The following is a 27,499-nucleotide window of genomic DNA, read 5'->3' on the forward strand; positions in this document are numbered from 1 at the left end:
GTGAGCGCTCAGTCTGAGGCATCACTACCTCTGCAGTGCTGTGATACCCACAGTACCCATTTTTGCCGCCTTTGCCAGCAAAGCTGTTCAGCGTGTGTGGTGCTGTGGGCTGGCGAAGCAGGAGCTGTGGTGGGGGAGGAGAGGTTTGCTGGGAGAGAGGATACAACAAGTTGTGAGCAAAGCAGGAAGAGTGCGTCGGTACTGTGTGTCTCATCAGCTTGTGTTGCAAGCCCCACCACAGGATGACATCCTCAATGGAGTGGACCTACACCTCCCACAAGAGCAGATCAGAAGGGTGGTAAAGTGAACACACACAGGTGATCCTATTACAGCTTTCTTTAGTCCCTCAGTCTAAAACCGTCTGTGTTGGGACTGTGGAAGATGGAAAGGAGCCTCCCGCTACTGCCCTAGCTAGAGTCCTGGTCTTCCAGTAAGAGGTCACATACTGGGAGTTACCCAGGCTCGTGTCCTGCTGGGTGCTCGCTTACAGCATGGCCCCTCAAACCCTAGCTGGAGAAACTGGGAGGGGGGAACAGTGGCATCAACAGGGCTGGAGACAGATGGTTTGCAAGCCTTTTGTGCTGAAGCAGCTTATCAGAGCTGCAGCCTTACAAATACAGCAGCTATTCACTAGAGGGTATTAACCGGTATAGTCATAAGCAGTACTCCATATTTACCCTGGAAGTTGAGTGAAGCCAGTAATATCTGTTGAACTATAAACTGCTGAAACAGAGGGCGGTGTTCTCAATATCCTACTTCCCACAATCGACTGGCCCCAGTTTTTTTCCTGCCCAAACATATGTGGAGTACTGCGGTTTACCCAGGGCTCAAACTAGTCTAGCTGTTTAAGATGAAAACCAGAATTGTACAACTATTTGGAAGCTATAGTGAAGGATTTCTGTCTCGTTTATTTCCCTTCCCGTTGACATAAAGTGATATCAAAAGCTGTTTAAAAAAAAAAAAAAAAAAAAAAAAAAGAAAAACCCCAAACCCAAAACAAACCTCAAAATTCTGTGAATAAGCTTGCCATGTGGGTAATTTAGTATTTATGTTATTGTGGAGTGTTGAGATTCAGCTCTGAAATAGTAGCATGTTTTATTCAAGTCAGGAATGCTGGAGCCAATTAGAAGAATGGAGGGAATATCTGTAAGGGGAGAGTGTGTTAATGAACCACATGAGATGGTCACGTTCGGTGCTGCCTTTCATGTGTTTTCATATCTGCTGAAGCGAAGCAAGAAAAGTTCTGTGCTGGGGCAGTGTGCACGCATGGCTTAGAGCTGAATAGATGTAAATGGTTAAAAAGGGGTTCTCTGCTAGAGAGGAGGAGGGGAGAGTAAGAGTGCATTCCCAAAAAAGTACATTCCCAAAATAAAAAGCTTACATCATGGACCTCTTCAGCTTTCCCACACTTCTTTCCTAATTATTGTCCTGCAGGACAGCTGATCTATTTCAAACAGGAAGCTGTTTACAGATAACACTTGCAACTGTTTTGTCTGATTTGTTGAACTGTCGAAAAGCAAAAGACAACCTCTTTTCAAATTAAAAACTGTCAGACTTCTGTAAACAGCAGCAATGAGGTTCATCTGTGCAGTGTCCCTGCAGGCACAGAGCGTTCTGCAGTTCCCATTTTCTCAGCAACCGTAAGGTAAGAGACTTTTATACTTTCACTCTTAAGAAGCACGTAGAGGAAGAAGCCTGGATGTTTGTTAGGGGGCTGCTTTGTAAGTGGCAGAATGTGACTGACGATCCCCAAATAGTAGGGGAAGGTAAGGGAAAGAAGAGTTCGCTCGATTCTATCGGATAACGGACCTTTCTGTTGAGAAGCACCCATGTGGGTTAGATCACTGAATTCCTGTTTGGTGGGGGGGTTGTATTTAAAATGTACAAATGCTATTGGAAGAGCTCGCTTTCATTTGAGCAGGGAACGACAAAACAGTATATGATTTTTAACTTTTCCTACAGTTGAAACTTGCTGCAGTGCCTTAATGGGTTGTAATTTCCGGTAACAGATAATCAAGATAAGTTTAATTTTGGAAATACTAAGTGCTTTTCTCCATCCTTCTACTTTTATTCCTAAGAGGCTGGCTGTTTTCTACTTTTTTGAAAGTTGGCTTTTAATACAGCTGCAAAGCAGGGAATGAAGACTGACATTGCAGAAGTGAAGCAGATGATGGAAGGTCCAGTAAGGGCTTGAATTACACCACTGGATAATTAAGAGCAAACTTGGTGAAAACCAGATCAAGTTGGAAGTAGTAGTATACATGAATGCTTAATGAAATTTAAGGATGTGTAAAGATATAAAATCTTAGTCTAAATGAGCTGGAATATGAGAGTAAGCTGTATTTCAGTAACCAGAAGGCCACATGCCTGCTTTTCAGTCATGAGGTATGAAAAATAGAATTCATAAAGGGACTTGCAAGTTTCTATTCTGACCTCTGTGCATACATACATATGTGCTCAATATAGGCAGTGAAATTTAGGAGGGGGATTATTTTCTAGCAAAATCAGATCACTCTGGAGAACTAAAATACCCAACGTCACTTGCCATACAGTGAGACAGAAAGAGCCTCTGGACTGGAAATACTACAGTATTGAAAGATTTTTAAAGTGTAGCAAATGTAAAAACTATTGCCCTACGTTTCCCTCTCTGTAGCTGAGATCTTTTGTATTTCATATATATATATGATAGTTTATGTGATCATGAATGTTCAAGGCATCATAGTGATCAGAGAATATAAAACAAACACTGATTTAAAGGTCTCACTTATAAAAATGATATTGGGATCTTTTAATCTGTGATAACTTCTCAGACATATCCCTAAAATCTTATTACACTACTGATGCAGCATAAATAAGGTATGCAGATGTTGTAGAAAAGGAATACTTTCAAGCTGAGTATTCCTTTTAAAAATGCTTGGACTGCTTCAGAAAATTCTTAGATGTATCTGTTAAAATGAAATTATTGTTTTAATCCATACATGAAAGAGAATATGTAACTTAAATTCATAGTCAAACTGGCATTTTAAACATGGCATGGTCCTAGAGTCATCAGAGGATTGCACTGTGGAAGCTGCAGAAATCTACTGTGTAATTTATACATTGTATGTTATGTTGAAGGCTATTTTTCTGATTACTTTTGAGGGATTTTACACTGTTTCTAAAGCTCTTATTTAGTCATCTCTACGGCTGTCCAAAAACTCTGGAACCAGAATCCTTTTGAAGTAGGAGGACTTTTAGCAAAGTAGCTTTTTAAAGAAAAGTGTCAGTTTTCTGGGTTAGTTTAGTTCTTTTGTCAAAATATTTTGGCTGAAAACCAGAACAGTTTAGCCAAAAATATTCTCATGGTGTCTCCTGGGAAGTGTAGTTTGTGCTTTGCATTGCATTTTGCTACTGGCTGGACTTCACAGCTGAACCATGTTTCCCGTAAGGCCGTGTGGTCAGGGTCTCGCTATTTTCACCTCCCTTGATGAGAGGAGTCTTTAGGATGTGTTTTGGGAAAGGTAGTCTAGTGAAAGAGGCACAGACTGAGCTCGTAAGGCATCAACTGTAGGCAAAGCCCCTAGATTACTGGTCGATAACTAGCTGGCAGCTGCTTAAAATTTGAGTGCTTCCTTCTGGTTTGCCCATGAGCCACAGACTGTCTTGTCTGTGGGCTGTGAGAGTAAGACCCTTCCAAGAGGGTTTGATATGTCAGTAGCTTGCTTAAAGCCTTTTGATGTCTTTAGCCACACAAACACCTGTACAAGGGAGAGAACATTTAAAAATGTTTCTAAGGCTTTGTTAGTGCTTCTGCAAACTTTTGTGATAAAAGTGCTCCATTTTATATGTTTGGAACTGAAAGCTGCAAGGGAGTATGGCTGGATTTTAAGAGCTAGGCAAATTCTTGAGTCAAGAGGAAAACAACCTACTGGGAGCCTGAAGCTTTTAGAAAGAGGTGGTGTTGAAAGTCCAACAAGGTCTCATGTCACCCATCTAAGTGCCTCTTCAGAAAAGTCTAGTCCTGGGTGATTTGGCTATAGTTGTATAAGATGTCTTTAGAGAAGAAGAGAATGGAACTTGGTCTGCTCGAGTTCTTCACTGCTGGACCAGTCTCTTGTTTATTAGGATCCAAGGATCCTTAGCTGCTGTCACTGTTTGGATGCTCTTTCCTCTTGACTGTGTCAGAAGATTGGTTAGGAGGTCCATAAGGTGGCCTGGAGCAATAAGACAGATGGTGAGGAGTTGTAGGGTTTACATTGATTTCCTTCTACACTGAATCATAGAATGGTTTGGGTTGGAAGGGGCCTTTAAAGGTCATCTGGTCCAGCAATAACGCATGTGAATGAAACATGGATGTGAATAAACAGTTTCACAGTGCTGCAAGTTAGATGCCTGGCTCCAGACCAAGAATCTGCAATGTTTATGTGCTATATAGAGCAAATGGAGGAGAGCTAAGTGCTGAAGAAAGTGGCTTGCTGCAACCAGAAAAGTGTGTCATGGCCACAGAAGAAGTCTGGAAAATGTTTGTGGGAGAGATGCTCTGGGATTCCCTCTGCTGGATGTGGGAGTGGATGAATTCACCATCTTTAGTGCCAAGTGCCTGCAGGAACTTGAGTTCCAGAAGCTGCAACCTCACTTTGAATGTGTGTGCCCAGTTGTCCTTCAGGCATGGAGGCTTTGCAGACTGGCTCTGAAGAAAGTTTTCTACAGTTCTCTTTGGAAAAATGGACTGCTGCTACCCGCTGTCATGCAATAATCTACTGGCTGGGAGCACTTAACTGGGGAGTGGGAGATCTGCATGCAGCTCATTGCACTGCTTCAAACGGCCACCTCCCATCTGCTGGAAAGGTGCCCTTGTTGCTAACTGACATGGTAATTTGGAATTGGGACCACTGGGTACCCAAGAGTGTGTCCACAGCTCCCAAGACAGTTTCTGATGTTGATACTGCTTTGATTTTTAGGAAAGAAAAAAGAGAAAGCCTTAACAGTCCAGGGAAGTCTCTTCCTTTGGCATGAGCTCTCCCATAAGAAGGTAGCCTGCAAGAGAGAAGCAGCTCCCCACCATGTTTTGAAAGGGAATGCAAGTGTTTTCTATTAACCTTACTGCTTACAGCGTGCTTAGAAGAGACTGAAGGAGTTTGGATGTGTTTCCTCGATGGGCATAAAAGGGTAGGTGGGAGAATAGTGTCTTGTTGCTCTCTTCAGGCAAGATGTTGGCCATCTCTGCTCTGCGCAGTAAGAAGAGCTTAGGCACCCAAGTAAGTCTTCTGACAAAACCACAGGCACCTCCTGCCTCTTAAGGTGCCTGAATTGTTAGGAGATAGTTTTGGATGCTTTGTTTGGACTTGGGAAGAGGCCACAAACAGATTCAGTGGTAGCATTGCCAGTGTTCGCTTAAGCAGCTCTCATCTGGAGTTTTAGGGGTGAAGAATTGGGGGCAAAGGATGGGAGAGTAGAAAAAGAAACTGCTTCAACTCTGGCAGTTTTTTGAGTGGGGACCTTGAAGAATGAAGCTGTGTCTATAGCTGTGCTCAGGTTCCTGGTGTCTGTCTTTGGCCTTAAGCATGGCTCACTGTGATTATTTTTTTTTTGGTAGTGTTAGTATGATTTGCTAACTGTGGAATAAGCATAAATAATAACAAGAAGAAATCCTACAGATGACACCCTAAGATTTTCAGTTTGAGTGATTTACAGGCTTAGTTGTAGATGCCTCCAAATTCTCCTGTGATGGTGCTGATGATTTTAGCAGTTATTGAACCTACTGACAATAAGCATGCATTTATTCATCTTTAGTGGACTCCTTAGAAATAGTCTTTTATCCTCCAAGAGACCACAAATCGGGGGTTTATTTAGTCTCCATCTGGTCTGAATGCTGGGGCCAGTTTACTCGTTTCTGTGCTGCGAGGGCTGGACAATGAAGCTTACATGAAGTAGTGCTTGGCTGGCTAAGGAACGCACTGCGCGGAGACTGAAGGGTTCATAAATCGTTCACTAAAGAAAGCATCAAAATAACTCGCATCCATTTTAAAAGGCCTCACGGGCAATTCTTTAGATTAATCTGGTACACCAAGGGCTGTTGATTATATCAGAGTTAAGGGGAGACAAGAAAGCATGGAAGTTTTTGTAAGGACATGATTTAATATAAGTAGGATTTTATGATTATCATCAGAGAAGGATTTATAAGAGATCATCTAATTTTGGGGAATTAAACCAAAGAGCTTTAGAAAAAATTGGTATGTGAAGGAATTGGCAATGTTAGATGGCACAGTAATTACGACCAATCAAAATAAAAACATCAGACAAGAATGTAATGAAGGCCTAGCACAGGAAAGAGCAAAAAATGTCTTATAAGAAAAGAAATGTCTCTCAGCAAGCTCTCTCATCGGAATGGTGTTAATGAGATAACAGGTCTCTGATGGCTGTCTGGTTAGTGGAGTTACGTACAAGAAATGTTAAGGAAACAGATACTGAGAACATGTGGCAGAGCCAGAGAAGCACTGCTTGTGTGTGCTGCAGAGACTCCAGGGTGGTGGATCTGTCAGCAGCATCCACAGATGTGTTTGCAATGTTTCTCTCCAGTTGTTTAAAACCAATGCGGAGGTGAGATGAGATGACGTAACGTAACAAGAGCCTTGTTATGAACTGCAGCTGAAAAACCTCTTTACTGGAGGTTTTCTTCCATTGCTGTTTAATACCTTCATGTCAGAATTGCCTTTCATGTAATTGTGGAGTGCCAAAAACTCTATAGTCACTCTCCTTTCTTTTTTTATGATTTATATAAAACCTTCATGAATGCATGAATGTATAACAGTCTGTTATAATTAAATAGTTCAAAATTAATTTACAATCCTTAGACAACATACATAGCTATTTCTTTATCTCAGCTCCATTTAAATAATGCTGAACATAATCCTAAATCTTAAATCTTCAAGGGAAAATTATAGATTTTTCAGTACCATCTTTCTTTTGAATTTTCAAGGGCAGTCCTTGAAAGGACAAGGCATATTTCTTCAAAGAGCATTCACAGATAATGTTTGCTCGTTTTGTTGAGGAAATAGCGAAGAGGAAACTGATCTTTCTAAAGAAGCCCTTGTGACATTCTTGTCACTAGGTAGAATGTGAGAATTTCTACCAGTTTCCAAATATCTTCATGTCTTGAATATCATGTCTCCAGAATTATTCAGGTTGGACTATTTAAATTTAAACTGTCTGTGACGTATGGGGAGGCAACTGTATTATCTTTGCAAGTTTTGTGAAGATAGGTAAATGGGTTATATACCAGAAGTGGTTTAAATGACCATTGATTTTTATGCAGACCATGCCCACTGCTATGTCTGCTTCTACAGTGCTATGGGTAGAATGGGAACTTAGTACACTGTTGAAAAAGAGTGCTCTCTATAGATGCTGGGGCAGTTTTACTGTCAACTTGAAACCCTCCCATCTGAAAAGAGATCAGCGGGGCATCATCCCATGACTTGCAAATCCTGAATTTAGTTTCTGGATGGCGTGTCAAGCTTGTGTAAGCAATGCCAAGGGAAGTTGTTCTATCAGCTGCAACAACATGTGTGTGTCCTTTTGTGTAAAACAAATCCGTTGGCGCTTGATGCCACAGTCTGTCAGGTGCTTTGTTAATGGTTCTGGTCATAATAGTTTTTACTCTGTCTTCTAAGCAACTCCATTTAAACATGCAGTTGCCCATTTAGACTTAGTTTGCATGTGATTACATTCGCATTGTTCCTTGATTTTAGGGAAGATGATGTTAAATGCTGCAACTACAGTGCTGGATGCATGGAGTTTCTGATATATTTAGAGCTGATTTCTCTGTACCTTTTTGGCATCACGTCTCGTTTTTGGTTTTGTTGTTGTTTGTTCTTCCTTTGCTTAAGTCAACCGGCAGATGCTGGGATTTCAGCCAGGGCGAGGTCAGTGTAGTCTTGAACACCTGTGAAGCCTTTTACTGGTAGCTGCATAATCAGAGCAGTAGCATTAGTTTTTGTTCCTGTAAGTGCCCTATAAATGCTGAATAGATACATACCCAGGTTCAAGTGATCACTGCTTGGCTGATGTGCAGCTTCTTAATTTGTGCACAACTGGCCTCTAGTCATGTTTTGTGAAAGATGCATCTGCTGCTATTGTTAGAGAATTTACTGAGTACCAAAGCAGGCGGAGTTGCCAGTAGTTATCACTTACTTAACATAGCTTGTTGTATTCTCTCCTAGAAAGGTACATTATTAAGATAAAGGAATCTCTCAGGGCAGTTGGTTAGATGGAAGGACTTTAATGAAAAATTCCAAAGGGAGTTGTCATCCTCAAGAATCTTTTGGTAGCAGCAGCATTGTGGTATACAGATAAGGGAAGTAAACACCTTCAGTTTATATGAATTCAGATAAACACCCTTGTTTGCTAATTGTGTTCTACACATTCTGTCTGTTTCTTTCTGAATTCACATTTTTTTCCAAATGAGATTGTCAAAAGCATCTCAAACCTGCATGCAATCACTTGTATGCTTTCTCAGGTTTTTTAAATAGCTGTAGACCAGTAAGTTGTACATAGCAAAGGATTTCAAATGCATGTGTTGTGATATATGTAAGAGCTGATCTGGGAAATGTTTTGCCACTGAAAGGTATTCTTTCAGCTGGTTTCCATTTGGCATACCTTATAAGTAGGATCATGACTATTGCCAATGATATAGACTGGTTAGTGAAAGTCTGCTGTAGCATACTAGTGTAAGACTACTTTGACTTCTGAGAACTTCGTTGATGTCTGGTCATCTGCAGGAATTGCGTATCTTTGTGTGTTCTTTTACTAAGTCACATCAGACCCATAGAAACCTGGGGGTTTTTTCCCCTGTGTTTTGTTTCTACAACCATTTCTATGTACCATCCATATATTTTCTCTTAATCTGGGGAGCTGCTTTGGTAGGTTCCCCTTCCTTTTATCTTCTTTCCCTTATCTGCACTTGGAAAGGTGTTTCAGGACTCCAAGAGTGAAAGGGCATTGAATAGTACTATTGCCATCAAGTTCACCCTTCACTTGTCAGTGAAGATATGTGGCTGTATTTCCTGTGAGACTTGCTTTTTGCTCTGATGCTTTTAATTTTTCTCTTACGTTGAGACTTGGCCGTTTTACTGGAGGTACTGTTGGTCTTTGTGTCACCAATATAACTTATATTCCTCCTTTTCCTAGGCTCCGGGGAGCTGATATGAAAGGTTCAGCATAGGATCACATGTAGAGTGTTATTTAGTCAGCCTTAGAATAAAAAGAACCTTTTGTTGAAATTGCATTGACCTTGCCTCTGTTGAAATGCAAGGTTTTGATCATGCATGCTTATGTACCATGGTGTTTTGTTATATTGAGGATATCATTCCGAGAAGTATGTCCTTGTCATTTGAGGATAACAGTCTTGGATCATTTCCATGACTCTTGGTGGCTTGCATGCTATTGCAAAATACCTCATGTTGTTGTATCTTCTATGGTCTGTATCTTTGCTGGATATTATTTTCCATTGCAGCCTGGTATTTTGCCATATCTTTTCTCCTTTTAAAATGTTCCCACTCTAATTATGTGCTGGGTTTTTTCTCTGGTGAATTTAGTCCCTTTAATTCTTTCATTTATGCATCTTTCTGTTTTCTGTATGCTGCTGGCATGTGAGGGCACAGTTTTGTAACACACTGAAGGCCATCTCAGCTGCTGCCAAGGGCATTTCTTTCCCTGGCTGGCAACATTTTTCACAGGAATGATGGCCATTTTGCCCTCACCAGGAACCAAGGAACTAAATCAACTGAAAAATAACATTACAAAAAGAAGAATAGCTTTCTGCTGGCGTAGCAGTCTGTGCTAGCTCATGATGGGATCGGCTGGCGGTTGGTGACGGTACAGAGAAGGGGAGGGTAACGTGTGACTGCAGCGGGAGAGCCAGGCTGCTGTTAGCCCTCCCACAGATTGGCTTAGGTAATTAGTGATGGTGGGACTCCCCCTCACCCAACTTTGCATACCTACAAGGCCGAGCTAGTCGTACTGGGCAATGAATATGTACCTCCAGAGTCAATTATCTGTCCTGTTTTAGGATGAAATGAATCCCCATGCCAAGGTGCCTTTCTCTGACTTAGATTACACAGGTTGCTCAGGGTCATTTTCTGTGATCACCTAAACCAGAGTGGTGAAATCCTACCCAAGGGTCTGCTTGTAACTTCTGCTAGCTTGAGATCTGGATCTAAGCAAAGTTGTCCTGATAGCTGGCATCAGGAGATGATTATTTGTGCTCTGTCTTGTGGTTCACTTTTTGAGGTGTCATACTTGCAGCATTGGGGAGGACTGGGCAGCAGTCAAGTGGCTTCCCTTTTTTCTTAGAACCTCCTTTAAATGTAGCTAATGTGTGAGAAAATGGGGGCAAAAGCTGTTTCTGCTCCGTGGTGTTTGTTCTCTTCAGTGAGGAGTAGGATGCTGGGGCAACCAAAAGCAAACCGTTGTGCCATCCACTTGCACTCTGGGATGGTGCCATCTCTCCCTCTGTCCTTTCTCTGCCACTCTCCCCTGGTCAGGCTTCTGGTTTTTCACTTTTGCTTTGTTTGTCCTGCTAGTAGTCTACATCCTATATCTCTTCTCCTGTCTTTACTCTTCCTCTAGCCTCATAAACTGCTTTGCTTAGATTTTGCCTTCTGTCTGGACATTCCTGACCTGTCCATGTGTTTATACATGAGTCAACTGTGGGACATAAAAACAGAAAGCAGGGGAGAGAAGAACATTCATTTTGCCCCTTTTTAGTCTAGTGTCCTACTACTAGGCTTGAGTTGGCTTCTTCACCAGGCTTCTTACCTGCTTGCCTTCCATCCTTTAATGTGGCATGCCTGAGTGTAGTCTAATATCACCTACTGTGTCCATCCAGTGGGAGCAATTACTCCCCTGGGGAACTGGAGCTGTGGGTTCAAATCCTTTTAAGTTAAGGATGCTCCATAGCTGGTACTTACCTTCTGGATCAGTACCTGAGTGGCATTTCTGTTGTGCAAAAGGCATGTGCCACTGCTGATGTGTCTGGGGTGATTGGATGGGGCCTTGACAGACCTTTCTGCCTCTTCTCTGTACCTCCAAGCATGTAGCTGTGGGACTGGGACCACCCTCCCCAGGTTAAGTTTGCCTTTAAGCTTGTCCAGTGCCCTCAAGACAGCAACTGCTAGGCCCAGCTGGAAAACTTCTAAGTGCCTGGAGGGCGAGAACATGTTGGAAAGCATAAGTTAGTTGAATGGGCACTAAGTGCTTAAATACAGCACAAATATCCCAACTTCTGCAGCCAGTCCTAAGCCCCTGTGGGATGTGGAGGGCTGAAAAGCGATGCCTTAAAGCTTCAGAAATAAGATGACAAGTGCATATGTAAGTAATGTATTTACTCATGTAGACAAATGTACCTGGCAGCATTTTCCACTTCATTCACTGATTCTTGGAGAATCCTTGGTGGTTTAGTTCCTACAGATAGGTGTGTGGGGATAATATCAGGTTCTCATGTGGATGCTTTATAGGAATGGGGCTGAACTGAGATAATGTAGACACAGGCTTTAGAAGAACTGATGCCTGTATTTGAACTCTGTATTTTTTTTTATTTTGGGTTGGTTAAGAATACTGAAAATTTGATCTGACATATATCAAGGATGGCACCCAAAATTACAAACTATTTCTGTAAATTACAGCTGCAAGTAAGGCTATGGCAGAGATCTTATCATCTAATAGGGACTTTGATTAAAACATTGTGGGAGGAATTTTCTTTAGCATTTCTAGTTATCTCTGACAGATACACAGACAAACATAAAATTCTACTTGTGTGTTACTCTCTACTCTCTTAAAGACCATACAGAGCTATTGTGAGAGATTTGGCGCTCAGGGCAAGAAATCATATTGGTCCCATCTCCCTCTAGTTACAGGTTTTGAAAATGCACTTACCCCCTTCTGGCACTATCTTCATTTCACCCTTGCTGAAGCTCTGATTTTATATTTTCAGCGCAGATGACAGTAAGTTAATTCTGGCAGACTCATTGACTTCAGCAGAACTACATCAGGAAGAAATTTTTTCTCAATTTTTAAAAACATTCTTTTCGATGAAAAGTGAGGCTACTATTCCTACATATGACAAGGGCACCTACGTTGTACAATCAGAACTAATAGTCCCTTACACCTCACAAACATCGGCTGAGGAAATAGCTCTATTGAGCCAGAATTAAGTGTACTTTGGGGAGTAACCAATGACTTCCTATCAGTTAGGCTTTGAGGTAATGTAAGCTTCCCATCAGCTTAGACTCACTCTTTTGTCCTCTGCAGCAAACCTTGCTGTTCTTCAGCATCATCAGGACCTGAAATGTGTTACGTCTCTGCTTTATGCTACTCCATGCTCCATAGATTTCACAGAGGCTTCGTAGTCACAGCAGTTACGGTCCTCATTTTTGCAATTCTTTGGTATTAGCATTTAGGGATTTTTTTTAATCTTTCAAGCCCATTGCATTAACCTTTAAATCAACATATACAATTTAACTTCAGAGCATTGCAGTGTTATGAAAATGATCACCCATTGTTTAAGCAGCTTTATCATTGATTCTGATTTTTATATTCCGGCTAAATGGTGAACTCTTGATTGATTACTCGAGGTAACGCACGAGGGAGCTGGGAGGACAAATGAGAAAATGCTTAGATGAAGTAAAAGCATAGCTACACAAAACATCCGTAGGTTAGGATGATCAGCAAGGCTGTAATGGAGAAAGAAGAGGTCAGCGACTCAGGTTTCATCTCCAGCGTGGAAGACCTCTTCTCCAGGGAATGATCCTCAGGCCAAGGGGTGAAAAGCAGCTTGCCTGCACAGTGCTGGAGGCTTGTCCCTTCTGCCTCTCCCTGCTTCCCTCAGAAACATACCTGTGATCTGCGCTGGGCCCTGGTGTTACCCTTCTAGCCCTGGGACTTCATAACTGTTTTGGTTTTGGCTTCTATCTGTTCAAAGTGTTTGAAATAGCGTGAGGTCTGTGTCACAGCCTGGCATTTCATTGCCGTGATTTTATGGGCATGTGTCGCATCCGTTGGGATGCGGCTAGGGCCTGCTGGGGCGTTTGAGGATACGCAGGCTGCCAGATAGTTCTGGGAGGTGTCGGGATGTGGATGACGAGGACTTGAAAAGTCCAGGGAGTGAAAACTGTTGAAAGCTGTTGATGTGTCTGTAGTGCTGACTCAAACCTGCCTGGGAAAAGCACCCATCAACTGTGGCTGTGGCTCTGCAAATTTGTGTGCCTTTCTGTACCAGGAATGCACTCAATTCTGAATATAGATAATTTGGCTCATATCCCTGAGAAAGAAGTATAGTTTTAAAAATAATAAAAAAAATCATAATAAGAGTGAAAGCAACTTAGTGAAATAAAAACAGCTCAAAGAGGAGTCCTGTAGGATTATACAGAGGATTACAGCCACTCTGTAGCTGTTGGCTGGCTGAGCATTAATGCCAGCAAGCATCATTTTCCTTCTGCATTTCTCAGCCATTTGGATTCAACTAGTCACATCATCTGTGTTGTTGCTTCTAGGTCCAAAATAACAGTGTGCAATAAGCCACTGGCCCTTGCAGAGCAGCCACTGGCAGATACAGGGTCTTCATGTAAGAGGCATTTGCTGGCCCAAGTGATCTCCAAGCTTTCCATCCACAGCTGGGGGGGGAGCGGGGGAGCTCAAGGAGTGCTGGGTGCCAGCTGGCCTGGGCGGTCCTGCAGCAGTTTTGAGCAAGCCTGTGATGCCTTGGGGATCCTCCGATGACCTCTCAAGGATTTGTCACTTGAAGCCTGGTTTAATAAACCTCTTCTCTCTTGGCAACTGAGGCAGATTCCCTAAAGCTGACAGGTCTCAAAAGTTGTTTTGAAATTATTGTGCTGTTTGCATTGGTATGTTTCCATTACTAATAAGAATAGAGAGAGGCATTTTGCTTTTTTTTTTTAAAGGAAAGGCCGTGTAAATGCTGCTTTTTCCTTGTCCTCACTTCTTTTTTTCACAGCTTTCAGCTTATGCTGATTTAATGGCTGCTATTGTAAGTGCTGCAAATTTGACTCCTGACCCCTGCATAGACAGTGAGAAAATACTTATACTTTTGCAAGTGCTTAACTTCTCTAGGCTTCTCTCTGGCATTGGTTTTACCAATGCTGAGGAGACTCCAAATACCAGGGCTAAGATAGTGTTTGAAAAAAACAGGCTGGTGCCTTTTTCTGAGGACCAATTTCAGTGGGATTTAGTTTTCTAAATGCCTTTATGAATCTGAGTCTGAAAGGGCTTGAAGGTAGGTCAGAAAGGCAAGGAATTTTCCAGGATTTTAAAATGAAAGGTACTGCTGTAGCACATATCTGGAGATCAAATGCTTATTTCAATCATATAACGCAATTTTAGCTGCAGAAGAGAAGGTTCCTTTTTGAAGCAGAAAAGGTGGAGAAAGTGATATCCAAAGTGCTTTTGGTTTGATTTCTACTACTACTGTGTCCCTTTATGGCAGCTGCAGACTCTATAAAGTATTTAATTTGCAACCTCTTCAGAGATTTCCTCTGTTAGTGGCTCTTCTGAGACCAAGGTAATTTCCCGAGTATTCATACAGGTCCAGGTGTTGTGACCTGACTGACACTAGGAAACTCCATTTTCTAGACAGTCCATTTTCTCTGCAAGTTGAACTATCATGAATTAGGATGAGGTGTATCCCCTGTGTCTCTGAGGCTTGTAAGCCCTGCAGCAGCAGCAGGCAGTGGGGAATGTGATGAAGCTTTGTTGGAGGTTTTGTTTTTCCCAGAAAATCCTTCATGTCTGGCTGCTGAGCAGAGCCACCAAGCAGCCCTGTCAGTTCTCGTCTCATCTCTGAGCTGTGTAGGAGTTTGCAAAGGCAGATTAATATTTAACATACCTGGAAGCTTTGATCTTTCAGTTGCAGTCTGGATACATCTAAAACCTCATAAAATGCAACCAGAGGAGGTGATGCTGCCTTTTTACTCACTAATGCAGAGACTGGAGCACCCTCCTAATTTCAATTCCTTCTTCTGTCTCGGGCCATATAATTCCCCTCTCTGACTCATCTGTCGAGAATCCTTATCACCAGCCTGCTGGGTGCTCATGCTGAAACTGCCTAATTTCCAGGCTTTCAGCTGTGTATCTGAACCACTTGACTTGAAAGCCTCTTTGTCTTGTCTTCTTCTGGATCCTGAAGTGGCCCTGCTACAAAGAAGAGGTGGGATGCCCTGCCCAGGCTGTCCTGCAGGCTGGTGGCCGGGTGCTCTCCTGGGCTGTGCGGTGGGAGCTGCAGGTGAAGGCAGGCAGGACTCGAGTGCCCTGTTTGCTCAGCCCACAGAGCACCCATGTGGCTGTCATCCAGGGTGGTCCCACTCCCTGTCCCTCAGAGGTGGCCACTGCTGAGGGTTAAATGTCTACATTCAGGTGTCTGGAAGAGACTTCCAGGCATGAGTTTCTGCCATGTCCTCCTGGCTGGCTGAGCAACAAGAACTCGCTGCTTTCCCACGTAGAGAGTGTTGGTCTCTAACTTGGCATTGCGAAGCCTGTTCTTGCCATGGACCCTCTCACTTTCTGCTCTACAAGCACTGACTGTTCAAGTGCCAAGACTGGCCCTAAAAGCCTCTGAAGGGAAGATCTGGAGAAACACTGTTCTCTGCAACCTTTCCTCTTGGCTAGTTTTTGTTGCTCCCTCTTTTGCTTGCTGACTGTTGTGAATCAAGAACTTGGCAGAAAGAGGCAGCACCATCCACTGCAGATACTGTGAGCTCCTCTAGGCCACAAAGTACACCAAGATGCAGTGCCTTGTACACTGGGGTTAGGAATCTCCTTTTGGGGAGGTGTGGCCAGATTCAAGGGCAGTCTGCTGCCTTCTTGCTTCATCCCTTAAGTTTTGGTATCTGTTCCACCGGCTCATTCTCACCCTGAAGCTCCTTATTATCCTGTCTCTGCTGAAGGGCAGTTATGCCATCAGGCCATCCCCCAGATAACAGATCCACCCTCCTAGACCCCCAGCATGTTGAGACACACAGACCCATGTACTGGCCCCACACCTGTGCCTAATCCTACTTGGCCTATTTTTGAAGAGAATCAAGGAGTGGATAGTAATATAGCCCAATCTTCTTGCTCTAGCTGTGAAATGCACATGTCTGTATTGTGGCTATAAAAGATGATATACAGGTACTTTCTCTTGAAACCCTGATATGACTTTCAGTTTGTGTGTGTAGTACAGAACCTTGGTGAAAGAAGGACTGGAAAAACATATCAGAAGTACATAAATAACACTTTTGTCAAAGTATCAGACACCCTAAATATCGGCTTTTGATGATCCTTTCACACAAACTCAATTTCTGTACTGTTGTTTTCTGAGAGACCTCTTCACAGCTGAATACCAGGCAAGCCATTTCACTTGTAGGCTTAAACAAGGGTGTGTTTCAGAGGTGAATCTTTCCAGGATTTATTGAAGACTCTGATGTAACTTCATTGCACGATATAGTGGAATACTATCTGCCTTTCACCCTCAATGAGTTACACGAGGGCTATTGTATCAGACAATTTGCTGGGCACAATTTCAGTGCTCAGGTGGATGTGAAGTGAAATTTCAGGCCTTTAGGTTGGTCTTATTGTCTACTGAATTGCCTCTTTAAAGCAGTATGCACTCTTTTTAAGTGGCAACTTAGTACTAACATCTTTCAGTGCAAGCCCATGTACTGTATTTTCTCCTTTGACCTTTCCAGATCCCTGCCTCCAATGAGAAATCGTGCACACTGAATTGCTTATTATTAGCATTGCTTAATCCCCTACTTCTTCACTAAATTTCTTCTGAGCTTTATCTTACCCTGTCTAACACTAAAACAAGCTGCTGAATGTGCTACTGCATGTTTTATGTATGTCTGTGGAACATACAACCTGCTTGGAGGACCTGCACACCTTCTTCTCATGCTATGTGGGTTATGGCATGCAAAAATATATTGTATTTGTAGTAGGATGCTGCATATGTTCAGAAACTGTTGAAAGTCTTTGGAATTCTTATAACTGTTTATTCATTCTTTTGTTTAGGAGTCAGTGACCTGTAAGTGCTCATTATGAAGAGAGATCTGGTTTTCTTGGTGACTCTAATTAGCCTTGCCTTCCTGTCACTGCTAAAGTCTGGATATCCTCAACATATTGCAGAAGAGTCCTGCTCTGTTCAAATTCTTGTTCCAGGCCTCAAAGGTAATGTGGAAGCCTACTGCATCGTTCAAATACTAATCCTTTCTTTCTAACAGGCTCATTTGCACCACTGACAGTTTCTAACAGAGACAAAGAAGGTGCCTTTGGCACCTTTGTCCTCTTATTTGTCCCATTTGTAGCCTCCTTAAAAATGACATTTTAAGGTCCATAAGATGAACTTAAGTCTGTTAAAATAAACACGGTTCAGAGAAAGCATGCCAAAGTTTCCCAGACTTGCTCCTGATCAGTAGGTCTTGTTACTCTGATACACTGCCTGGTTGCTTTCTTTGTGTTTATACTTGGGAGTGGTGCACATACCCAAAGACCATAAAACCAGGCCCTGCTTTATACCTGGAGAGGTTTTCATTGCCATTTTGCAATGTAATGGGAAGTATTTTGTATTTTCTAGTCTTATGTTTGCATTCCCTTGATTTTTTTAAATGCTTAAGTGCCTTTTAGAAGAAATAAAAAATTAGTTAGGTTTTTAGCATTTCTATAGTTTCTGTGGACAAAAGCAACGTTTTTAAAAAATATGCCCCCAAACTATTGCCCAAAAAAGGTGGCATAATAAATTATTGATCTTTTTGTAGCAAAAAAATATACCTTAGATAGGAAATCAACAACTGCGAAGAATTAGCATTTTAAAGCAACAGCATCTATTATGGTGTGAAATCCCAGCCCTGTTTAGTCAGTAACAATAATCCCCATTATGGAGGCTATAGTATTTCTACTGGAGTGTAACACCTGTGAGAATGGGGAAATACTTGTTAACTAAGGACAAAAAAACCCGTGAAAGCTACCAGTTTATCATTAACAGCAACAACAAAACCCACATTTTTTAAGAACTGGAGAACTAACCTTCCAGGTTTTTACGCATTTTAGTATCACAAAACTCACCTAACAATATTGATGCCACTAATGTTATCTAGTACAAACTTGGGCTTTACCCAGTTGCCTGAGGACCATAGTATGGACTGCAGACGCTGTCTGTGCTGCTTAATTAATTGGTGAGTGCAAGGCTCAGTTCTGTCCTGCAGTTCTTCATAGAGTTAAATTGCAAGCACAGCCTGGCTTCAGGTTTGGCTGTGGTGTAAGCTGCCCTCTCCAGACATTGCCCAGTTTGGATGTGGCTGCCCAGTGCTTGGAAGCAAGAGAATTGGGCTGTAGGGATGTGGGTTGTGCTTTGCCAATTGGCTTTAGGGCCAAAAAACTCTCCTGGTGGTTGTTTTTTTTTGTTGTTATTATAGATGCAGCTTTGGATGCCTGAACTGAACCAAAATCTATACTTTTTGATTTTACTTCAGTAAGTGGCCTCTGAAGTCTTAATAATATTTATACCTTCTGCAGATGTTCTAGTTAGAAAGAACAACAGTATAACCAGGTCTTCTGAGGTTTGATTAAGTCTTGAGTAAAGTTATTTGTTTGATATATTTGCTGTGAAATCGGCATAAGATAGTGCTGTTGGTGTGATTCACAGAGAAGAACACAACCTATGTAAATATATGTTGTCTAAAGTTATATGGAAGATCGGTCAAAGGGTCAGACTCCACAGCACTGGGGACTGAAGCTTTGAAATGATTTTTCATTTCAAAGAAGTTGACAGGCTTTGACAAGTTTTGCAACTTCTTTGCCTTAGTTTCCTTATTTATGTAATCAGTCAAAATTAACATCTGTAATTACCATTTTTTAAGTGAGGACCATTGTTGTTATTGTATGCAGCAGTGTTTTTTAAAACATATAAACAGTGCAGGACCCTGGCCCTTTGTCAGAAGGCAATACTGAGCCAGGAAACAACAGAGAAGCCTGAAAGCCATCATGTGTTAATGATTTCGCTCTACTTCATGAGATGTAAGCCTTGCAAGAGTGAGAGAGATTGATGTACAAATTCAGTGAAGCACAAAATGGCCTGATACAGCCCTAGTTAATATGAAATCCCTAAAAAGCGATCAATGCTCCAGCTACACTGTCAGGGGGACTGCTCAGAGAATTGGTAATGAGATACTGCTGTCCCCCACTGGCACAACTCCAAACCATTTCGGTGGCCAAGGCTCCCTTTAAACTGAACATACACGTGGCCGTGTGCCCAAATTTCGGCTCCCACACAGTTGGATTGGCTCACTGCAGCTTTTAGATCTGCCCCATCTCCTCCTCTGCTGGGCTGCTGGCAACATCTCCAATAATGGAGGAGCAGAGCCCCACACTGTTACTGTGCACGAGCCTGTTGGGATTTGGGAAAAATAGGTACAGGGAAGAAGGGGGAGAAATGAGGGAGACCATGGGATGTGTGAAAGGGAAAAAATAGGAGAGGGTTAAGCCTAAGAGGTGGTGCAGAAAGTGGAGCCCAAATGAGGTGGTGAAGGAGAAAAGCACCAGGGAGAAGTACCCAAGGGTGTGGGAGCTTAATGGAGAAATGTTAGAAGAACAGGAAGAGATAAAGGGAAAAGAGAAAAGAAGGGCACAAAGAATGAGACTGATTGGAGAGACTGGAAACTTAAAAAAAAAAAAAAAAAAAAAAAAAAAAGAAAAAGGAAAAAAAAACCCCCAAGAAAATGACAGAAAGCCAATTAGGACCCCACAAAATAAAAGGGGGAATTGGAAGCGGGATGAGATGAGAATGAAGGTGGAAATGAAAGATGAAGAAAGCTAGTAAAGATACCAAGAATAGAAAAAGGCACAAATGAGTTTAAGGTCAGCCGCATAGGTCTTAGGGACTGATTTTCTTTTTTTTCTTTTTATAACCTCAACAGTATAAAAGAGTAAGATGAAATGTGGAAGGGAAAAATACAGTGGCTCTGAGAATCCAGACAGCAGACTGATCCCTGTTTTAGAAAGACGACAATATTAATAATGAGAAAAGTGTGTTGTGTGTGAAGAAGGGATGGATGATGAAGCCTCACTATATTGCTCACTCGTATTTTGCCTAAAGTTTGGTTCCTTTTGATAGGCACATGAGATTGAAGTGACTACTGTTGTGGAGAAAAAAATAACATGGAACAATCCTTCAAAGCTTAAATTCTGTTTGCCACCTTGTTTTGTCTCCCTTCTAGAATCTAAAGCAGGAATTGTCTTAGTAGTCTCAACGGCATACGATCTATACAAAAGTTAATGCTATGTAAATAAAATAAAACCAATTTTTTTACGCCTACGCTTGATGTGTCTACTCACACAGGGAGTACAAGTAATGGAAGAACATTATCGCCAGCCAAGGAATGATTGATAGCTCAGGTAGTTAATATTTGGTGTGCTATTTTCATTATGGTGGATGGTACAGCTCAAGGTAGACAGGATGCAAACATAGAGACAAATTCTGTCCCAAAGAATTCAGAAAAGGAGGGAAATCGACAGCAGTGGTAAGATATATCATCTGAATTACAAAAGGTCTCTCTCGGTGACGATGAGGGAAGCACCCTGTAGCAATGTCAGGGTTGTGCCCGATACCCATGATCCTGCTGTACCTCAGTTCGGTACCAGGGCTAAATTTCTTTTGGGGGTGTGGAGCATCACAATGCTGCGGAGCACTGCTTGCTCCAGCTGCGTGGGCAAGAGCTGCACTGTTCTGAGGAAGAAGGTACCCTTCCATGCAGTAAGGCTGGAGCAGAGAGCCATCCGGGAAGGGATGGAGAGGAGACGGAGCAGGAGGTATGACTGCAAAGGGACTGTGGCTGCTGGAGGAGGCCACCCCAGAGCAGCTGGGTAGGGACCACAGTGCACTGATCCCAACCTCCTGCTCTGAAGTGTCTGGGTGTAATGTGCAGCACAGGGGCTAGGGACCAGAAGGGTGGTGCAGAGGTGTCTTTCTCTTAGTTCATTTGTTTGTTTTTTTCCTAATTCAGGAATCAAAAGTTAAAAGTTAGTGTTAATTGGTGATAAATTAAATTGATTGAAATTCCTTGACAGAAAACTGTTTTCTTGCCCATGACACCTGCACAGTCTTTGCTTCCTCAGCTTGCACAGTGCTCAGGGCACGTACAGCAGAAGTAGGGACTTAAATACAGCAAAGCTGAATTGGACCACTGATCAGTCCCTCTTGGCCAAGGTCTTGCTGCTTAAAACAGCTGATAACAAAAAATGCAGAGTGGTCTGTAGCTGGGCCTGTAATGGGGTAATCTGCTCCCAGGGAATGTTTCTCAAACACCCCCACTAAGGAATGCAGTGTCATCTTATTATAGGAATAAATGCAGGCAAGTGTAATGGCCTGAAGCAAGAGTGATCTATTTTACTGATCCCTAATGCACAGCTTTCACTCTGAAGAACGTGTAAAGCAATAGGCTGTAATAGCCTGCTCTCAGCCTCCAGAGAGCAGGGAAAAGTCATTGTCAGGATTTATCTTTGGGAAGCAAAGAACTCATAACCAGCCCTGAGGGGTGAAAGGCAATCATACAAAGCCTATTGGTTACCTGATAATAAAAATGTGACGTTCGCAAATGTGCCAAATAATAGCCTGTTTCATACTAACAATATTATTCACTGGTGATTATGTGAAGTTTGTCCTCATTAAGGTCAGAGAATGGCCTAATTTTGCATGTCTGAAGGCAGGGAAGGTGGTCTGGAGTCTGCTGGCAGCCTGAAGAAGGAAAATAGATGGAGGGGCGAGTTCAGCTCACAGCCACCTATGTCTACAATAAGGAGAGAGAGCTGGCGGCTGCATATTTGAAACATGCCATGTTGTGGCTTGTTTTTACGTGTAATCTCTATGGTCTCTCTCTGAACCACAGCTGCCAGCTATGCAAGAGAGCAGAGCTTGAGGAGTACATGGTAACGGTTGACTTTCCTGCTATGGTGTTCTCTTCAGCTTCCTGGAGAGCAGCTAATGCTCACTCTCCTCTGTAGAAATACAGTGCTGGGGCATCAGGTATGTTGTGCTAGCTCTGGCTTTTAGATCCTGGCATTTTCTTTTCTGTGGAAGCCATAGAAATTTCTTCTCCTTCATATAAATCTTTTTTGTAAAGGTGGCTATGTAAATCGTTCTTTAAACTTCTATTTGTTTAAGAGATTTTAATTTTATGTCAATGGCAAACTATAAGAGTAGTACACTAGTAGGGGGGAAACAAGCTAAGCATCCCTAAATTTCCAATGAAAAGGGAGGCAAACGTTTACAGAAACTGATGTTTAAATATGCTGAATAAAATAATGTGCCATGAGCCATGTGTAAGTAAGTACAATGCACAGTGGTTCATACCACAGAGATTAAAAGGCACTGTATATAAATGAGAATATGGATTAGGAGGTACTCTCATGCTTAAAAATAATGCTCTAAATGACAGATGTATCAATGCTTTCCTATTGGCCTCCATAAATTGCATAAAATTTTTCTTTTTCTTTTTTAATTTGAGATTATAGTTTAAGCCATTTTCATTTGAGACTTAAGCATGTCCTTAGCAGATACTCAGGAAGTGTTTAGTGAACACAGGCCCAGAAGTGTATGTGCTAAATTGGGGCCTAATTCTGAAGCTTCTACTTAAGCGAATTGTGCTGTTGGGCTTTTTGGAGGTTGATGATATGAGTAACATCCACAAAACTAGACCTATTGTATGAGACTTCAGTAATATGTGTCTATGCCAACTGCAGGAAACTCTATTCTCCACACATCAAGTAAAGCTGTTAAGTCAGATTGCATCTGCTTTTATTTTTTCCTCTGTTGTTACAGTAGGTTTTTATTTTCATTGGGGAGAATGGCACTCTTGTTACTGCCACCAACGGAAAATAGTCCTGGTTTAATGTGATTCTTCTTGTTTCCTTTTGTATCAACAGGAGAGGCTGGAGAAAAGGGGGAGAAAGGTGCTCCAGGTCGTCCTGGCAGAGTTGGGCCTCCAGGAGAGAAAGGTAACTTTGTTAAAGAAGATGTTTTGAAAGTCATTCCTAACCAAATGCTGCCTTTTCTTGTGAGGCCATGATGATGGGGCTCCTCTCTCCTTTTGCCGGGTGACTAAATCATCCTTGGGCATTTTCCTCTACCTTTGTTGTGTTTTAACCCTAGCTGGCAACTAAGGCCCACCCAGCCACTCGCTCACTCCCCACTGGTGGGAGGGGGGAGAATTGGAAGGGTAAAAGTGAGAAAACTTGTGAGTTGAGGTAAAGACAGTTTAACAAGCAAAGCAAAAGCCACGCACACAAACAAAGCAAAATAAGGAATTAATTCACCGCTTCCCACGGGCAGGCAGGTGTTCAGCCATCTCCAGGAAAGCAGGGCTCCATCACGCCTAACGGTGACTTGGGAAGACAAATGCCATCACTCCAAACATCCCCCCTTCCTTCTTCTCCCCCCAGCTTTACATGCTGAGCATGACGTCCTATGGTCTGGAATACCCCTTGGGTCAGTCGGGGTCAGCTGTCCCGGCTGTGTCCCCTCCCGACTCCTTGTGCCCCCCCAGCCTCCTCGCTGGTGGGGTGAGGGGAGAAGCAGAAAAGGCCTTGTGTGAGCTCTGTGTGAGCACTGCTCAGCAATAATGAAAATATCCCTGTGTTATCAACACTGTTTTGGTCACAAATCAAAAATATAAGACCCTACCAGCTACTATGAAGAAAATTAACTCTATCCTAGCCAAAAACAGTAAAACTGTGTGCACTCCTTGGTAGACTGACTATTGCTTTCTGGTAAAAAAGATCCATTTTGGAAAAAAAAAAAATTCCTGCTTTTTAAAAAGGTGTCTGTGAAGAAAGGCATCGTAATGTCTTCTTCATAATTTGCCTTCTGCAAATGAAGACCTCACATTAGATCAGAGGGAAAAATCATGAGGCTCAGTTTTCTTGTTTCCTTTTGTTTGCAAATGTGAACACTCACAATACTTTAATTAAACCATGAAGGCAATAAGCCATAATAGGCAGAAATGGTAATGAATGATTCCATGTTTTTTGGATTACAGTTCAGTAATATTTATCAGAAGATGATGGCAGCACTGTTTGCATTGTAGTTCAAAAATATTTGGAGCTCTTGAGAGGAATGGTGCTCAATAGTATTCAGTTATACAGCTGAGAGAAATGTGACATTTCTGTCTTGCAGGAAATTCTGTCTTCACATGTGTTTTTCTCCTGAAGCAAGGAGGAAATTTGACCTTCATAAGTTTTCCAGGAGATGCACATTCTGAAAAATTCACATTTGGAGTAGTCAAAACCTTTTATTTCAATATTGAAATTAAACATGTGACACTCTTGTCATCAGAATGATGGAATGAGTTGGTTATTACTAAACTGAATTTACAAGCTTACTTTCAAGCAACCACAGTGGTAATTTATACTTCCTTATGATGATGCGTGATCTGTTATGTAGTTCTTTTGGGCAATTACAGGAGTCTGATACCTGCAGTTTTCCCTGGGACCAAAATCCATATCTAGAGCTCTTCCCCCTACAATGCATTGAAAAAATTATACCTCCCATGAGGGGTGTGTAAGTTCAGTCAGTGTATTTCCCTTATGGAGATGTACCTTTCAAGGACAACTCTTATAAAAAAAAACCAGAGACTAAAATTTCAACTCTTGCAAGGTAATGCAGCATGAAGAGAAGTTAAAGTACCACAGAATAATTCAGGTTAAAAGGTCATAAAGAGCTCATCTAGTCCAATCTCCTGCTTAAAACATGGCAGCCTTCAACTTTGATGAGGTTGCTCAGGGTCTTGTTCTGTAGACTTTCGAAAGTCTCCGAGGATGGAGATTCCACATCCTTTTTTATCTGTCTGTTCATCAGTGTCATCATGAAAGGCCTTTTCCTTAGGGCCAACTGAAATTTTTCTAGTTGTAACTTGCGATTGTTGCCTCTTGTCCTTTCGCTGTGTGTGTCCGAGAAGAGAAGGCTGCATCTTCTCTACAAACCACTTGCAGGTAGTGGATGACTGCAATTAGGTCCCCCCCTTATGTTTCTCTACTCTATGCTAAATAAAACTATCTTCCTCAGCTGGACTCCAGTTTGCTTCTCTTGTATGAGGGCCCAAAATTTCCTGTGTCCTTTTAGGCAAAGGAGTTTTTTAGCTAGCCATTGGTCAGCCTTCATCAATGCATCGCAGGTGAGGAACTTAGCATCTCTCTGAACTCATGATATTCCTGTCAATAGATTCCTGCAGCTTGTTGAGCTCCTCCTGCCCAGCAGCACTGCCCTCCAGTGCACCAACCACTCCTGCCAGCATGGGGTTTCTTGCAGACTCACAGAGGATCCTTCCACTTCTTCCTCCCTGGCACTGATGGACTGGTTCCAGAGGAATGGCACTCATTATCAGCTGCTGATTAGACTTTGGCAGCCTTGCAACAGCATCAGCACCCTTGAATGCCTTCTGGCCAGTGCCATAGACCAGTGTACATCCAGGTGAAGTGGTCCCTAACTCAATCATCCTCTACCATGAGTAGCATGTCCTCCCCAAATCCTTGCTACCAGACATGAAGAACTGGGAGGTCATAGAGCAGACCTTGCCAGTAGAGACCAAGGCAAAGAAAGCACTAAGTACCTTAGCCTTTCCTGTGTCCTTTGTCACCAGGTTGCCTTCCTCCTGAGCAGATTGCCCATGTTATCCTTGGTCTCTTTTTTGCTGCTGCCTTACCTGTACTGTCTTTCATGTTGTCCTTCATACACCTAGCCGAGGTGAACTTTGGCCTTCCTGACTTCATCCCTGCATGCCTGGGGAATACTTCTCTATTACCCTTTGGTAGCCTGTCCTGGTATCCACTTCATGGTTCCTTTCTGCATGTGGTCTCAGTCAACAGTTCCCTGTTCAGCCAAGCCAGCCTTCTGCCATATCTGCTTATTTTCCTGCACACTGCATTGGATAGTTCTTGTGCTTTAAGGATATTAATGTTCCTTAAGACTTAGAAGCTTTTTCTGGCCCCCTTTGCACTTCATAGCAGCCTCCAGTAGGATCCTGCCTATGAGTTCCCAGAACAAGCCCAAGTCCAGAAGTCCAGGGCTTTTATGCTGCTGCTTGCCTTCCTCACTTCCCTCAGAATCTTGAAAGCTGTCATCTTATGAAGGCGGTCATGGTCACTGCAGCCACAGCTGCTGTTGACTGTCATATCCACAACCAGAGGGTATGTGAATAACAGGTGTAGGAGACTACCAGCTGTAGCTAGAAACCAGTACCTGCATTAGATAACTGTCCCTGTGGCACTTTCTGGATTGATTGCTTCTTATGGTGTTACTCTCCCAGAAGATGCTGAAGTAGCTAGCCTCCAATTATGGAGCTTCTTACAGTTAAAAGAACTCTTCACATCCAGTCCTGCTTCTTGACAAGACTGTAATGAATATCCACCATGATGTTCCCCTTGCTGTCCTCCACTCTAAATCTGACTTACATGCTTTCAACAGACCATATATTCAAGGTGCCCACTGTGCAGAGCATAACCCTTGGCATGTCTTCCCTGCCTGTCCTTCCTAAAGACCCAATATCTATCCACTGCAGCACTCCTGTTGTTCTGGCTGTCCCATCGTACCTGCATGACTGATGTCATTAAATGGACTCTCAGTTCCTTCTGTTTTTTTCTCGGGCTGTGATCATTTTTGTACAAGTGTTTGAGATGGACACTTGGTCATACTGCTTTCTCATGGGGAGCTTGAGACCCCCTCCCATTGTGCTGTCTTGCATGTTTCTCTAGCTTGGCATTTTGTCAAATCAATTCCAAATGTTTTGGACCATCTTAGAAGCAGAAGTACTCGTTTTCAGTCAGGCCAATGCATAATGTAACATTTCATTTGTGTACTTCATACTGCAAAACTGCGTTTATTTGGAAAATCATTCTCATGAAGAATGCTTGATTAACTCTAATATTGATGATAATTTTCCAGTTTTCCATACCTCCAAAAGTCCAAAATTCTGATGAGACTGAAAGAAGAAACATTAAAGTGAAAATTCACTGCAAGAAAACATACTTGAAAAGGAAGAGAGGTGAAAGAAAATTGAATATTAATGCATGCTATATTGGTATTTTTCCAGGCAGTGCTTTCAGGTTAAACACAGGCAGAATTTCTTACTGCTTCTGTAGCAACATATTTTTTCTGCTTTCCTTTGTGCATCCAGATTTGACTTGACACGTGTATGTTCTTGGAATATTTGGTAAACAGTTTTATTTTAGCGTAGTAAGAAATTTCTACAAACAAGCTCCTGTTTAAAATGAATTCTAATTAATCTTTTCATTAATGCTGTACATTTTGTAGATATTTGTCTTCATCAGCTCCTTTCCACAAATGCTTCTTCAAAGAAAAAGAAATATTTACCTTAAAAACAATTTGGACAATATGGAGCAAGATTTCATCATGGTACCATATCCCATGTATTTTCTGAGTGTCATAGTGTTGACTGGATAAGCAAACAGACTTCACAGATGTAATTTCTAC

At 42.2% G+C, this 27,499-nt stretch overlaps 1 protein-coding gene across 3 annotated transcripts in view; it reads left to right on the forward strand.

The window, feature by feature from the left end:
* The first annotated feature begins 1,241 nt into the window (after nt 1–1,241).
* The window catches only part of COLEC11 (collectin subfamily member 11), a 41,792-nt gene continuing 15,534 nt past the window's right edge, over nt 1,242–27,499 (forward strand). The window contains exons 1-3 of one of the 3 annotated variants that reach the window (XM_049818991.1): nt 1,242–1,645; nt 17,035–17,190; nt 22,939–23,010. In XM_049818991.1, coding sequence (XP_049674948.1) covers nt 17,061–17,190; nt 22,939–23,010 — 202 coding nt within the window. In that variant the 5' untranslated portion in view covers nt 1,242–1,645; nt 17,035–17,060. Of the gene's footprint in view, nt 1,646–1,713; nt 1,767–17,034; nt 17,191–22,938; nt 23,011–27,499 lie in introns of those variants that run through there. The other 2 variants (XM_049818993.1, XM_049818992.1) reach the window with 2 other exon arrangements.

Source organism: Accipiter gentilis, chromosome 16 (assembly GCF_929443795.1).
Source record: "Accipiter gentilis chromosome 16, bAccGen1.1, whole genome shotgun sequence".
Taxonomy (NCBI): Eukaryota; Metazoa; Chordata; class Aves; order Accipitriformes; family Accipitridae; genus Astur; species Astur gentilis.